At 38.3% G+C, this 12314-nt stretch overlaps 6 protein-coding genes across 6 annotated transcripts; 4 read left to right on the top strand and 2 right to left on the bottom strand.

Annotated features, from left to right (window-relative positions):
- Positions 1 to 1060: 1060 nt before the first annotated feature.
- SOMG_00981 (Golgi to plasma membrane transport protein) lies at positions 1061 to 2851 on the top strand (the record flags this gene model as incomplete). Its single annotated transcript, XM_056179774.1, has 1 exon — positions 1061 to 2851. The coding sequence occupies one exon, from the start codon at positions 1061 to 1063 to the stop codon at positions 2849 to 2851; it is 1791 nt and encodes a 596-aa protein (XP_056035822.1).
- Positions 2852 to 3413: 562 nt separating this feature from the next.
- gar1 (box H/ACA snoRNP complex subunit Gar1) lies at positions 3414 to 4111 on the bottom strand (the record flags this gene model as incomplete). The annotated part of the gene is made up of 3 exons (XM_056179775.1): positions 3414 to 3770; positions 3824 to 3924; positions 4018 to 4111. The coding sequence occupies 3 exons, from the start codon at positions 4109 to 4111 to the stop codon at positions 3414 to 3416; spliced, it is 552 nt and encodes a 183-aa protein (XP_056035823.1).
- A 649-nt stretch (positions 4112 to 4760) lies between these two features.
- On the top strand, positions 4761 to 6869 carry trs1 (cytoplasmic threonine-tRNA ligase Trs1; the record flags this gene model as incomplete). Its single annotated transcript, XM_056179776.1, has 1 exon — positions 4761 to 6869. One exon carries the CDS (start codon positions 4761 to 4763, stop codon positions 6867 to 6869), a length of 2109 nt encoding a protein of 702 aa, XP_056035824.1.
- A 349-nt stretch (positions 6870 to 7218) lies between these two features.
- vac14 (PAS complex subunit, involved in phosphoinositide metabolism Vac14) lies at positions 7219 to 10086 on the top strand (the record flags this gene model as incomplete). The annotated part of the gene is made up of 8 exons (XM_056179777.1): positions 7219 to 7270; positions 7340 to 7412; positions 7507 to 7663; positions 7717 to 9171; positions 9211 to 9315; positions 9359 to 9474; positions 9525 to 9604; positions 9644 to 10086. The coding sequence occupies 8 exons, from the start codon at positions 7219 to 7221 to the stop codon at positions 10084 to 10086; spliced, it is 2481 nt and encodes an 826-aa protein (XP_056035295.1).
- Positions 10087 to 10427: 341 nt separating this feature from the next.
- Positions 10428 to 10937, bottom strand: tim22 (TIM22 inner membrane protein insertion complex subunit Tim22; the record flags this gene model as incomplete). The annotated part of the gene is made up of 1 exon (XM_056179778.1): positions 10428 to 10937. The coding sequence occupies one exon, from the start codon at positions 10935 to 10937 to the stop codon at positions 10428 to 10430; it is 510 nt and encodes a 169-aa protein (XP_056035299.1).
- Positions 10938 to 11400: 463 nt separating this feature from the next.
- Positions 11401 to 12045, top strand: egd2 (nascent polypeptide-associated complex alpha subunit Egd2; the record flags this gene model as incomplete). The annotated part of the gene is made up of 2 exons (XM_056179779.1): positions 11401 to 11868; positions 12007 to 12045. 2 exons carry the CDS (start codon positions 11401 to 11403, stop codon positions 12043 to 12045), a joined length of 507 nt encoding a protein of 168 aa, XP_056035827.1.
- Between the last annotated feature and the right edge of the window lie 269 nt (positions 12046 to 12314).

A 12314-nucleotide genomic window follows, 5' to 3' on the forward strand; every position in this document is an offset into this window, starting at 1 on the left:
CATGACATTATTGCCTTCGCTTACGTTCGGCAACAAAAAAAAATTGTGACGTTTACAAAAAACAGATGAAAACAAAAATAAACAAACGAATAAATCTTATAAAGATTTTTAAGCCGAGTAAAAAATGATTCAGTATATAACTGTTTGAATACTTCGCAGATATTATCTCCGTGTACAATTGCGTTACAGATGTCAATGTCGGTCTATAGTTTTGAAACTAATACGTCAAGTTCGCGCAATCCGCCTTGGTTTTTAATTTTAAAAGTCTAAGATTTACTCGGATAGTATTTAAGCTACTTGATTCCAATGCAAAAAGAAGCAATAGAAGAAATTCGAGAATACTTTTTTTCTTGTTCACTATAACACAGGTAGCAAATCCTCTATAATACGATGAAAATGAAAGTAGCATAAATAAAGGAAATTTATAAATTTATCGACAAAAACCATTTAAAGCTTTTACCAGAAACTGATAAAGAAATAAATAGAAATAAAAATATAATTAAAGAAAATGTACAACCTGATTAATGGGCATGCATAGGAAACGTTCGAATTTTAAACTCTGCATTCGCATAACTAACAACGTAAAGAAAGAGAAAATACATGCTAAAGAATACAAACGAACCTGAATTTGTCTACTTCAAAAGTTGAAGACCTGTTAAAAATCATAGTCGGTCACATTCATTTCATTATTTACTACTTTTTCGATTTTCAATTCCTATGGTTTTGCTAGTACATTTGTAAACACGGCTTAACAATTAAATGAGTTTTTTCTTCTAAAAGTAACCATTTTTAATCGATCTCAAAGCTCCAGCTTGATAGTCATACTTTTAAATTAGAGGTACTGCACTGGCTTGTACAAGAGACGGTGTAATATTTGAATTTTTTATTTTCAAACGACTGTTCTCTAATTAACAAAGGAAAAAAAGAAAGAAGAATAAAATTCCTTCAGCGAATTGCTTTCGTCCACGCGAATTAGCTGTACTCAGTAAAACCTCACTTTTCAAGAGGAACGTCCCAACTCACAGAACATAGACTCTAAACTGGCAATTAGGAATTTTGAATGCATAAAGCGGCGACTGTAGATACAACTCCAAAAATAGTAACACTCTATAAATGCTTAACTAATCGATATTGGACAGGATACCCGGATAATGTATTTTGGCGGGAATTCTTCCTTCTCAGTCCCCGTCTTCAGGAGCTAAAGCAAATACTGAATAAAACTTCGACTCAAGATTTCATTTACAATGGCCCGAAAATCCATAGCATGTATCTTTTCGCAGTAGATTTGCTTCGATCAAAGGATGAACATTTACGAATCCACAATGCTTTGACAACTTTACAGACGTTTCTCTCGGCAATGTGTGATCATAAGTCTTCGGATGCAAATTTTTCTGTATATTTGCTACTGGGAAACATTGATTCAATCGACACCCAGTTTTCACTGTTCATCCAAAACCTGTGTAACCTCATCAAGACCTCTGAAAATGCTCAATGCCTCCAAGATTCCCTATCTTTTTTCTTGAGCTTCCTTGCTACTCTGTACAACTCTTCGTTAATATCTCATATATATGACAGCTACGATGTTTTCACTACTTTAGTCACCACCATCTTGCATCAAAAACCTGGGTTTGAACTTGCTATATATGCACTTGGATTGCTAAGCGCCTGTGACAAGTTTGAAACCGTTAACACACTCCGGATTCATTTGTCCCAAATAACTGAAGAACCATTCTTTGAGGCTATCTTAAAGTTTTCCGCCATTCAGCTCATTGCTATAAGAGATGAATACGTTGCCATAAAACAAGATGATCCTCCCGTCCCTTCTTTCTTTAGCTTCTTTACTATCCGGTCTTCGCCTTCGAATCCTGATGCCAAACAGGAGCAACAATTTGCTGCTCTGCCCGACAAACGCTTAGTAATATTTTTAACCATTTACGAACTTTGCACTTGCAACAAATATTTTTGCAAATATCTCCTTCAGTTCCAGAATCAAAATAATCCTGACTCTCCTTTATCATCTCTACTTTCCCTATCCTCTTATATAAATGTCCACCAGAGGCAATCCAAACGTACCTATCACTTCTCTATGCTTTTCCTAATTCTTTTTCACATTTTAATAGATGATCCCGATACTTCTTCTTTACTTGTGCAGACCGATTCAGAATCCCGAGTCCGAATGTGTTTGCAGAGATATCCTTTCCCTTCTTTTCCTACAAAACCATATGTTCCCATAGGATATATTTTAGACACTTGTTGCCTTGGGATTCAACACAATGCAAAGTTGAAAATTAGTGCTCCAATATATGTCTTGTACCTTACATTTTTGCATAAATCTTTTGCTTTATTGGCACAAAACCAGATACGATTGGAGTATCATTGGAGGGAACTTTGGAGGTTTTTATTTTCTTTTTTAGGCTTTTGCAACACGCTTATTAATTCAGAATTTTTCAATCACGCTCCCCCGATCGTGGAGGCATTATTAAATTTGCTTGCCTATACAGTTGCAAATGCTGACGCCTTTGTTGATAATACTGAAGAAATGGTGGATTTGTTATACAAGTTAATTTGTAATGCCCAGATCTTTCAGTCAGTTTCTTCAAAAGTAAAGCTTAAAAACAAGCGCGCTGCTGATTACCTTCTTGAAGTGATCAATTTTTTGAGCTCAAAAGCTTCCGAATCGCCAGATAGCTCTCCTGAGGAATTAATGTCCATAATTAAGGAAGTTATTGAATTAATTCCAGTTGCAGAGCAGCAGGTTCTATCGAATATACCTCCTTTGAGAGAGTCTAATTATCGTTTATTTCATAAACGAGTCAGTCGAGATATGGCTGAGCTATTACGAAACGTGTAAATTTACTTGGTTAGCTATTTTTAATAATGATTTATGACTATTGCTGACGAAAGATTTAGTTGATTTTGTAGTCAAGACAAGCTAAGCTGTAACTTCATGCGCTCCATTTTACTCTTTTACTATTCATGTTCTATGCGAAATAGTGTCCACTTATTACATCCGATAACTACAAATTGTAGTCTTAAACTCTGTAAAAAGCATATCAATTTTAGTACACAATTCAAAATTTATTTTTACCTAAATTATATGTACCACAGAATCGAAAGAGAGTTAATACTTTTAAAGGATACAACACGAACTATACTAGTTCTCTTTATAAATAATGAAAGCAGATATAACTGTTTCGTGGAAAAGCGCTTCATATTCCGTTTTATGTAAGTCAAAGCGAGTCATAAAGGTATGACTGTAAGCCTTCCATTCAGATATGTGGACAATGCAAAAATCAAAATTCTATCCAAAAAGCCAACCCCAGTAGAATATTTTCACTCTCCTTCACAACTAACTGGAAGGATATAAAAGAGAACCCGGTAAATTCCATTTAAAGGCGATTCGTCTTTCACCTTTAAAATCTTCCGCGACCACGGAAGCCACCACCGCGAGGTGGTCCACCACCACGGAAACCACCTCCTCCACGGCCACCACGGAAACCACCGCCGCGAGGTGCACCACCGCCGCGGAAACCACCACCGCCACGGCCACCACGGAAACCACCGCGACCGGCAGCAGCAGTCTTTGGCTTTTTGACAGCAGGACCCTTGGGCTTAGGTAAGAAGCGTTCCAAGGGAAGGAGCTTATCACCTCCAATGAAGACCTTATCGCCAACCTTGAAAGAGCTAGATACGATGCCCTCTGAAGGCTTAACGGTAAAGTAAGCTTGATTCATGGGTCCCAAAATCTCATCGATCTTGCCAATTTGAGACTAAAGCTTCGTTAGCCTAACCTTCTATACGATTTTACTAAATAGAAACCTACCTTGTTCTCCAAGTATATAGGAGCATTGAAGTAAGGGATCTTGGGGTTGGTAGATTGACAAACCATTTCTCCTTCACAATCATGCATAAAGACTCCAATTTCTAATTGTTTCGACTATTAGTATCCTGCAACTTGAAAAGAAAAGACAGAGACTTTGTACACCATCGATGCTGTCTCGTTCTTGAGCTTCATACCTAAAACTTGATCAGGAGGACCAGCAGGGGCAAAAGGACGATATCCTGGACGTCCTCCTCTGAATCCACCTCCGCGACCGCCACGAAAACTCATTCTTAATACTTATTTAGGCTCGTGAGTTTACCTCCAAATATAAAGGAGTTTTGTAAAATCGAAAATTTCACTGTCACGTAGAATCTGGTGTAGTTATATTATAACGGAGTACGTTACAGATGAGTAAACTATTTAGGGAGAGTGAACACAATCATCAGTATTTACAATGAACTTTGTGTAGAAGACAGTAAACCGAGTTTTTCAGGAGCAAATATCACTTGTTGTAAATTGAGGAGAGCAAGTTGCTTGTCTGTGCTAAACAGCAATATATAACAAGGTAAGTAAGATGCAATGAAAGAAATGAAGAGAACTTGTAATCAAACTGGTTGCTTTCGTTTTAACAGAATCGCTCGGTACAGCATATGCATGTTGGTGAAAAGGAAATTGCACGAATTGTAAATGCCGGTGGATTCAAGAGCTCAACCGTGTTTCAAATGTAATGTTCTTTTTTTACGAGCCAAAACTAAAATCAGTCCATGTTTAGTTCCTTCAAGATTTTGTGAGAAAAACGAGGAATTAACCTTTGATTCTAGTCTTTAAATAGAAAACGAAATTTATATAACTCTCATTGATTTATTCATCAATCCAATAGTTATATCTGCCATCATTTCTGAGTTTGAATTCAGTTTCTTTTTTCGTGAATTAGAGAATGAGTGCTGCTGTTCAACAAATTCAAAAGGGCCTTGGACAGGTCTCTTTGGAAATTCCATACATCCAACATCGTATTGACCTTTTTGAAAAGTACAAGAAAGAAGCTGAAGAGGAGGTTGCCCAGAAGCCCAGGGAAGAAATTGACGTTACCCTTCCCGATGGAAAGGTTGTCAAAGCTACCAGCTGGGAAACTACTCCTATTCAAATCGCTACTTCGATTTCCAAGGGTCTTGCCGAGCGCACCGTCATTGCTAAGGTTGACGACAAGTTATGGGATTTGACTCGTCCTTTCGAGTCTTCCTGTTCCTTAAAACTTTTAGACTTTGAAGATCCTGAAGGAAAGCGAGTTTTTTGGCATTCCAGTGCCCATGTCCTTGGTGAGGCTTCTGAGCTTTTCTACGGCTGTCACTTATGTGTGGGTCCTCCTACGGACGATGGTTTCTTTTACGAAATGGCTATCGAAAATGAACGTGTTGTCACTTCCGAAGACTACAAGGGTCTTGACAATTTGGCTAAACAAGCAATCAAGCAAAAGCAGCCCTTTGAACGTTTGGTCCTTTCTAAGGAAAGACTCCTTGAAATGTTCAGTCACAACAAGTATAAGCAACAAATAATTCAGAACAAGATCCCTGATGGTACCAGTACCACTGTTTATCGCTGTGGTCCTCTTATTGACTTGTGTACTGGTCCTCACGTCCCCCATACCGGTCGTGTCAAATCTTTTTCTGTTATGAAAAATTCTTCTTCTTACTTTTTGGGTGATGCCAAAAATGAGTCTCTTCAACGTGTTTATGGCGTTAGTTTCCCCGACAACAAGCAAATGCAGGAGTATAAAGCCTTTTTGCAAGAAGCTGCCAAGCGTGACCACCGTAAAATTGGTCGTGAACAAGAGCTCTTCTTCTTCAACGAACTTTCTCCCGGAAGCTGCTTCTTCTTGCCCCATGGTACTCGTATTTACAATACTTTACAGAGTTGGATGCGTGAACAATATGCTCAGCGCAATTATCAAGAAGTTATTACACCTAACATGTTCAACGTTAACCTTTGGAAAGCTTCTGGTCACTGGAATAACTACTCCGAGAACATATTTTCTTTTGATGTTGAAAAAGAGAAGTTTGCTTTGAAGCCTATGAACTGTCCTGGTCATTGTATAATTTACAAGAACCGCGATCGCAGTTATCGTGATCTTCCTTGGCGTGTTGCAGATTTCGGTGTTTTGCATAGAAACGAGTTCTCTGGTGCCCTTAGTGGTCTCACCCGTGTCCGTCGCTTCCAACAAGATGATGCTCATATCTTCTGCAGGCCCGACCAAGTAAGAAGCGAAATTGAAGGATGTTTCGACTTTTTGCAACACGTTTACGGTATTTTTGGCTTTAATTTCCATTTGGAATTGTCTACTAGACCAGAAGAGAAATTCCTTGGTGATGTTGCTACTTGGGATCGTGCCGAAGCTCAATTGAAGGCTGCCTTGGATAGTTCCGGTTACAACTGGGAATTAAATGCTGGGGATGGTGCTTTCTACGGTCCCAAGATTGATATCACCGTCTATGATGCCTTAAAACGCCAGCATCAATGTGCCACTATTCAGCTCGATTTCCAACTTCCTGAGCAATTCAGCCTTGAGTTCCATGCTCCTGTAAATGCCGAAGAAGCTAAGGAATCCGGTAACAATAACAGCTACATTCGTCCCGTCATGATTCATCGTGCCATTCTTGGCAGTCTGGAGCGTATGATTGCCATCCTTACCGAGCATTTTGCCGGTAAGTGGCCATTCTGGTTGTCTCCTCGCCAAGTTTGCATTGTTCCAGTCTCTGCTGCTGCTTACACTTATGCTGAGAGAGTCAACCGTGCTTTAGTAGACGCTGGTCTTTACGCTGACGTTGACTTGTCGGATAACACCTTACCCAAGAAGGTACGTACCGCACAACTTTCTCAATATAACTTCATCTTTGTTGTCGGTGCTGAAGAAGAAAAATCCGAAAGTGTGAATGTTCGTAACCGTGATGATCCTAAGAAGCAAAGCAAGGGTGAAGTTATTCCCGTGAAAGAAATCCTTGGGAAATTGCTTAAGCTCAAAGAATCCAAGTCTCGCGTTAATGAGTTGTAATTCTAGCTTGCCAATTTAAATCCATTTTTTAGGGGAATAAGGTTATTTACTATAAATGCAATATTCGTATTTTACTTCAGTGAAAATAAACTCTAAACTGAGCGCTTGGATCTCCACCAACTAACCCAGGTTGCGTAAAGTACAATTAACCAAGTTGCACATACTAGTATGTTTACTTTTAAGCTAGTAGAAACACTAGATGATTCAGGCTGAACTCCGATCAAGCATTCAATAGTAGTTCCAGGTGCTCTTAAACAAATGTCAGTAGTTAGAGTCATAGTTAACCTTGCTTTCTTTTTTTGTTTAAAGTTATAGAATTTATTTAAGTAGGCGTCATACAATTACGTTAATGATTCAAAGGTCCTACTACCAACCATACTGTCACTTACTCTTACCACTAGGTAAGGTCTAATGATTTCCAATGGGTAATTGCATTGTGCAAATGGTTTAGATGGACTAATAAAAGTTAGATAATTTAATTGCTCATGGTTTGACTCATAAATTATACGATAAACGGAAATCTACTGCCTACGAGTTAGAACGGTAAGATATGATTCTTCAGAAATCATGTAGTTCATTTTCTCAGGGAATTATTCCATATGAAGACATTGTGATGCTAATTGAACGTGTGTGTTAGAGTTGTTCGACAATACTTGGAAAAAAATGAAACGGACAAAGTGCAGGATGTCATCAATGAGCTGGCGGACAATTTCATTTATTCGCCAACAAAAGGATCTAACGCTGTTTATGGTGGACTAATAGGTCTAGCCGCAGTTGCTATTGCCCTGGGTCCGGTAAGTCTATATACTTCGTTTGTTTTAAATTACCATTCTAACACCAGTGTTAGAAAATTGACAAATATATGGAGTCAATTATAATGCCAGTGCTATACTGTTTTAATGATTCCGATTCCAAAATCCGTTACTATGCATGTGAAAGCATGTATAATATTGGCAAAGTTGCTAAAGGAGAAGTATTTCGCTTTTTTAATCTTATGTTCGATGTTTTATGCAAATTATTTGCTGACACAGAAATAACTGTTAAGAATGGCGCCGAATTGTTGGATAGATTGGTTAAGGACATTGTCATCCAGCAAGCTTCAACGTACATGTCTAGTGTGGAAAACCTCGACAATTTTAAAGACAAAACCGCTACTTCTTCTATGCAGGATGTTCCAGTCTTATCTTGTGAATCTCCTCAAATGCAAACGTTTTCTCTTGCCAAGCTCGTTCCTTTGCTATCCGAAAGGTTGTATGTAATAAACCCCAATACCAGAATGTTTTTAGTTTCTTGGATTCGATTACTTGACAGTATTCCAGACCTTGAATTCATTTCTTACTTGCCTTACCTTCTGGATGGGCTTATGAACTACTTGAGTGATCCTAATGAAAGTATTCGAATCGTTACAAGTAACTGCTTATACGATTTTTTGAGAGAAATTCAGAGAATAGCCAAAGTGAAGTATCATATTCTTCAACGAGATGAAGAAAGTGAACCCGACTTTTTTAATTTGATGATTCGCCGAGTAACATCTGATTCAGAAATGCATGAGATTTCAGAATACGTGGAGGGTTCGCTGAAAGATGGATCCTTTATACTAGAAGCGCATATTCAAATTGACTGCAAGAAAATTTTAGAAATAATAGTCAATCATTTGGGTTCATCTGTACCTCTTATCCAAGAAAAGGCACTGAAATGGCTTTATGAGTTTATTTACATTTCACCAAAGGACGTTCTCGTTTTAATTTCAAAGGTGCTAGAAAACCTTTTACCTTTAATGTCTAAAGGAGAAAATATTCGTCAGACTGCTAAAGAGCTCAGTCAAAACTTGGTCATCTTAGTCAGTAAAGTGATGGATATTGAGATATCTGAGCTTGATACCAGTCAAAATGATAATAGTTTAACTGTTGACTTCCATACATTAATAGAAGTTTTGCAGAAACTTCTTTCCAATGATAACGAAGAAACTCGACTATGTTCTCTTGAATGGGTTTTATTATTACAAAGGAGAGCAGGCGGAAAACTCATCAGTATGCATGATACGATTTTTCAGACGTTCTTGATGCAGCTGTCAGATCCTAGTGACCTGGTTGTTTCTCGAATTTTGGAACTTTTGGCTTATATCGCCATTTCTCACAAAAGCGAAAATTTGGTTCCTTTCTTAAAGTATCTTTTACAAATGTTTTCTGAAGATAGGAAGTTTTTGAATTCTCGGGGTAATCTCATCATTCGCCAACTATGCAATCATATTGAAGGGGAACGGGTTTATACTGCATTTGCCAGTATTTTAGAAGTAGAAGAGGTAAGCTTGTTAGATTTCTTTATGGTACTAATCCTATAGAACTTGGAATTGGCAAGCACTATGGTCGAGGTTTTAAATAACAATCTATTTACAGCTCCTGAATTGTTTGATCTTCGGAAAAAGCTAAAGCAGAACTCTCTAAAAGTAAGTTTTTCTATTACTGAAAGATTTTAACAAACCATATTAGCTACAAAACATCTTCACAACCCTTTATCGTGCATGGTGTCATAATTCTGTCGCAGTTTTTGCCTTATGTCTTTTGTCTCAAAATTACGAACATGCCGCAAACCTCCTAACCGTATTGTAAGTTTTTGAAGATAATTATCTGTACACAAATTTACTAATTTAAACAGTGCCGAAATTGAATTTAATGTTGATATGCTGATTCAATTGGACAAGTTGGTGCAACTCATCGAGTCACCGGTTTTTACATGTACGTGTATGAAGTGGACAAGGTTTACTAACTATTAAGATATGCGTTTACAACTGCTGGAGCCTGAAAAGTATCCTTACCTTCATAAAGCTCTGTACGGAATTTTAATGCTGTTACCGCAGTCTTCTGCCTTCAGAACTCTGCGGGACCGACTCCAATGTACTACCGTGACGAAAAGCAGTGTTTTACTACCAAACGAACGCATCAGTAGAACGAGAAGAGACGATCCCTACTGGTCTGATTTATTAGAAAGGCTGCGTACCGTGCAACTTTCTCATCAGAATAATTACCGCGAACCAATTCGGGCAACTAATTTAGCTTTAGCAGGAGCGTTGCCATCAATTCCGACAGCCACGACGATATCAACAACTACGTCGGCCTCAGGAATAACGACTACTGCTAGTAATTCCAAAGATTTAATCGCTAATAAGTTTCCGCATGCTGTAGCAGTGCCACCGGGAACTCGAAAGAAATCCAAATAATTGACTATAATTGAATTTTTGCAAAACAAGACATACTTATCTAAAGATAATTATTTATTCATATTATGATTAATTATGGAACGCTTAGATTATATATAAAAAATAAATGGATTTCACACGAGCAGCGCCGTTATGGTATAACTTTTTTATGAATATCTTTAAAAGGATATGCGATGTTAACTGAAAACAAAAAGTAAGCGGCATTAAAGAAGAATTGGAGACAAAACATGAATAACCAAATGTGCAACGAAAATAAAAAAGGTATAAGGGAAGAATAGAATTAAGTTTGAGACAAAGAAAGTGGGTATATATCATTGCGGTATTGTATAAGGAGATGCTTCTTAGTCGTACCAATTCATCATCCATTTATCAATAGCATAGGAAAAGGCACCGAAACCAGCACCACCTAAAATCATGGCCTTTGGACCCGCCCGTCTGGCTAGAACACCACCGGTGAAAAATCCAGCAATTGTTGGATTGTAAATATCAGTTTTAGCACGGAAAGCTTCAATGCAGCACTCGGAACCAGCGAATATAAGACCAAGGACACCAAAACTTTTAGCTGATGAGTAAGAACGGGTACCCATATCTCTCAACTGAATACGAAGCTGTTCACGGAATTTCTTTTCATAAATTTGAGGATCCATACTTTGCATGTCAAGAGAGGACATAAAAAGACCAAAAATACCACCCAAGCCAAAGCCCATACCACCAGCTGCGACACTTTTGAATACACAGCTTTCTTGTACAAATGTGACGATTTTAGATTGGAGCATCATTGACTTTTCCTCTGGTGATAGCTCATTAGAGGAACCATTTCCACCCGGCAATAACGACAAAGGATTATTCATTTTGAATAGAAAAAGATGTTCAGTTAAAAACGCGTGAACTTTCTCGTTTAGTATAAGTAAATATTGAAACTATCTGTCCAAGTAGGAGAGGAATGCAGCTATAGAGAAATTTAATATGAAAGAATAACCCAATCTATAAATGAATGAATTGAATTCAATCGTCGATTGAAGGTGTAGGAGTTTTTCAAGCGGGAACTTTTTGCGATGCCAGTACCAAAAAACCACTCAGATGTAACCGGACTAGGAATTACGATTTGTAAAGGTAAAACGACGACGGGACCCAAAAAGATTTTAATGAAATAGCCTCTTCTAAATTTACCATGCAGGTATACTATTTTGGTGGAAGACGAGAAAGGACCAGGAAAAGGCAGTCACATATGTTTGAGGCAGGTCAACAACAAATTTGGCAGCAAGGAACTCGAACTTTTCCAACAACGAGAAGTAAACTATAAACGTAAACAAAATGTCTGTCGAATCTCAACCCGTTGAACAAGTCTCTCAGCTTCCCGAGGGTTCTACCACCGTTGTCCATGCTGAAAAGGCTCAAAAACTGATTCAAAAGTTGGGTCTTAAGCGTGTTGAAGGCATCACCCGTGTTGCTATGCGCCGTGCTAAGAACGTTTTGTTGATCGTTAACGACCCCATAGTTTACAAGAGCAGCAACAACGCTTACGTCGTCCTCGGTAAGGTCACCGTTGAAGACATGGCTGCTCAAGCCCGTGCCTTCAGCGAATCCCAAAAGAAGAATGGTGAAGCTGGTGAGGATGCTGCTGTTGAAGAGGCTGCTCCTGCCAAGGAAGAGCCCGCTAAAATTGAAGAAGCTGAAGAGCCTGTTGATGAAAGCGGTGTTGACGCCAAGGACGTCGAATTGGTCATGGCTCAAGCCAACGTCAACCGTGCCAAGGCCGTTCAAGCTTTGAAGGAAAATAACGTAAGTACCATGAAACAATCGAGCAGAAAAAGAATGGAATGCCGAAATTGAAACAAATGAAACTTCTACCAATCGGCTTCCATTTTTGTAACTTCTTAATCTTTTTTCTCTATACAATGTACTAACCAAATACTACAGAGCGACGTTGTGAACGCTATCATGTCTCTTACTATGTAAACTCGCAATACAGAAATTGTGTAGATTTTGTATTCATGGCTCCTTTACATGAAAAAATATCATTACGTTTATTTTATGCCCTGTTAAAGTGCGTTGTAGAAGAGGTAAACCGTAGTAAATATCGTACAGAAGCTTGTGAACAAAGTTACGTCGTATAGGACATGGCGGACACGATAAAAACCAATGAGTGTTTTCAAACACGCTGGTAGCGTTCATAAAGGGGAACGAACTGGTAATAAACTTCCATTGATCTATAAAGCTTGTGAGTA

Source organism: Schizosaccharomyces osmophilus, chromosome 1 (genome assembly GCF_027921745.1).
Source record: "Schizosaccharomyces osmophilus chromosome 1, complete sequence".
Lineage (NCBI taxonomy): Eukaryota > Fungi > Ascomycota > Schizosaccharomycetes > Schizosaccharomycetales > Schizosaccharomycetaceae > Schizosaccharomyces > Schizosaccharomyces osmophilus.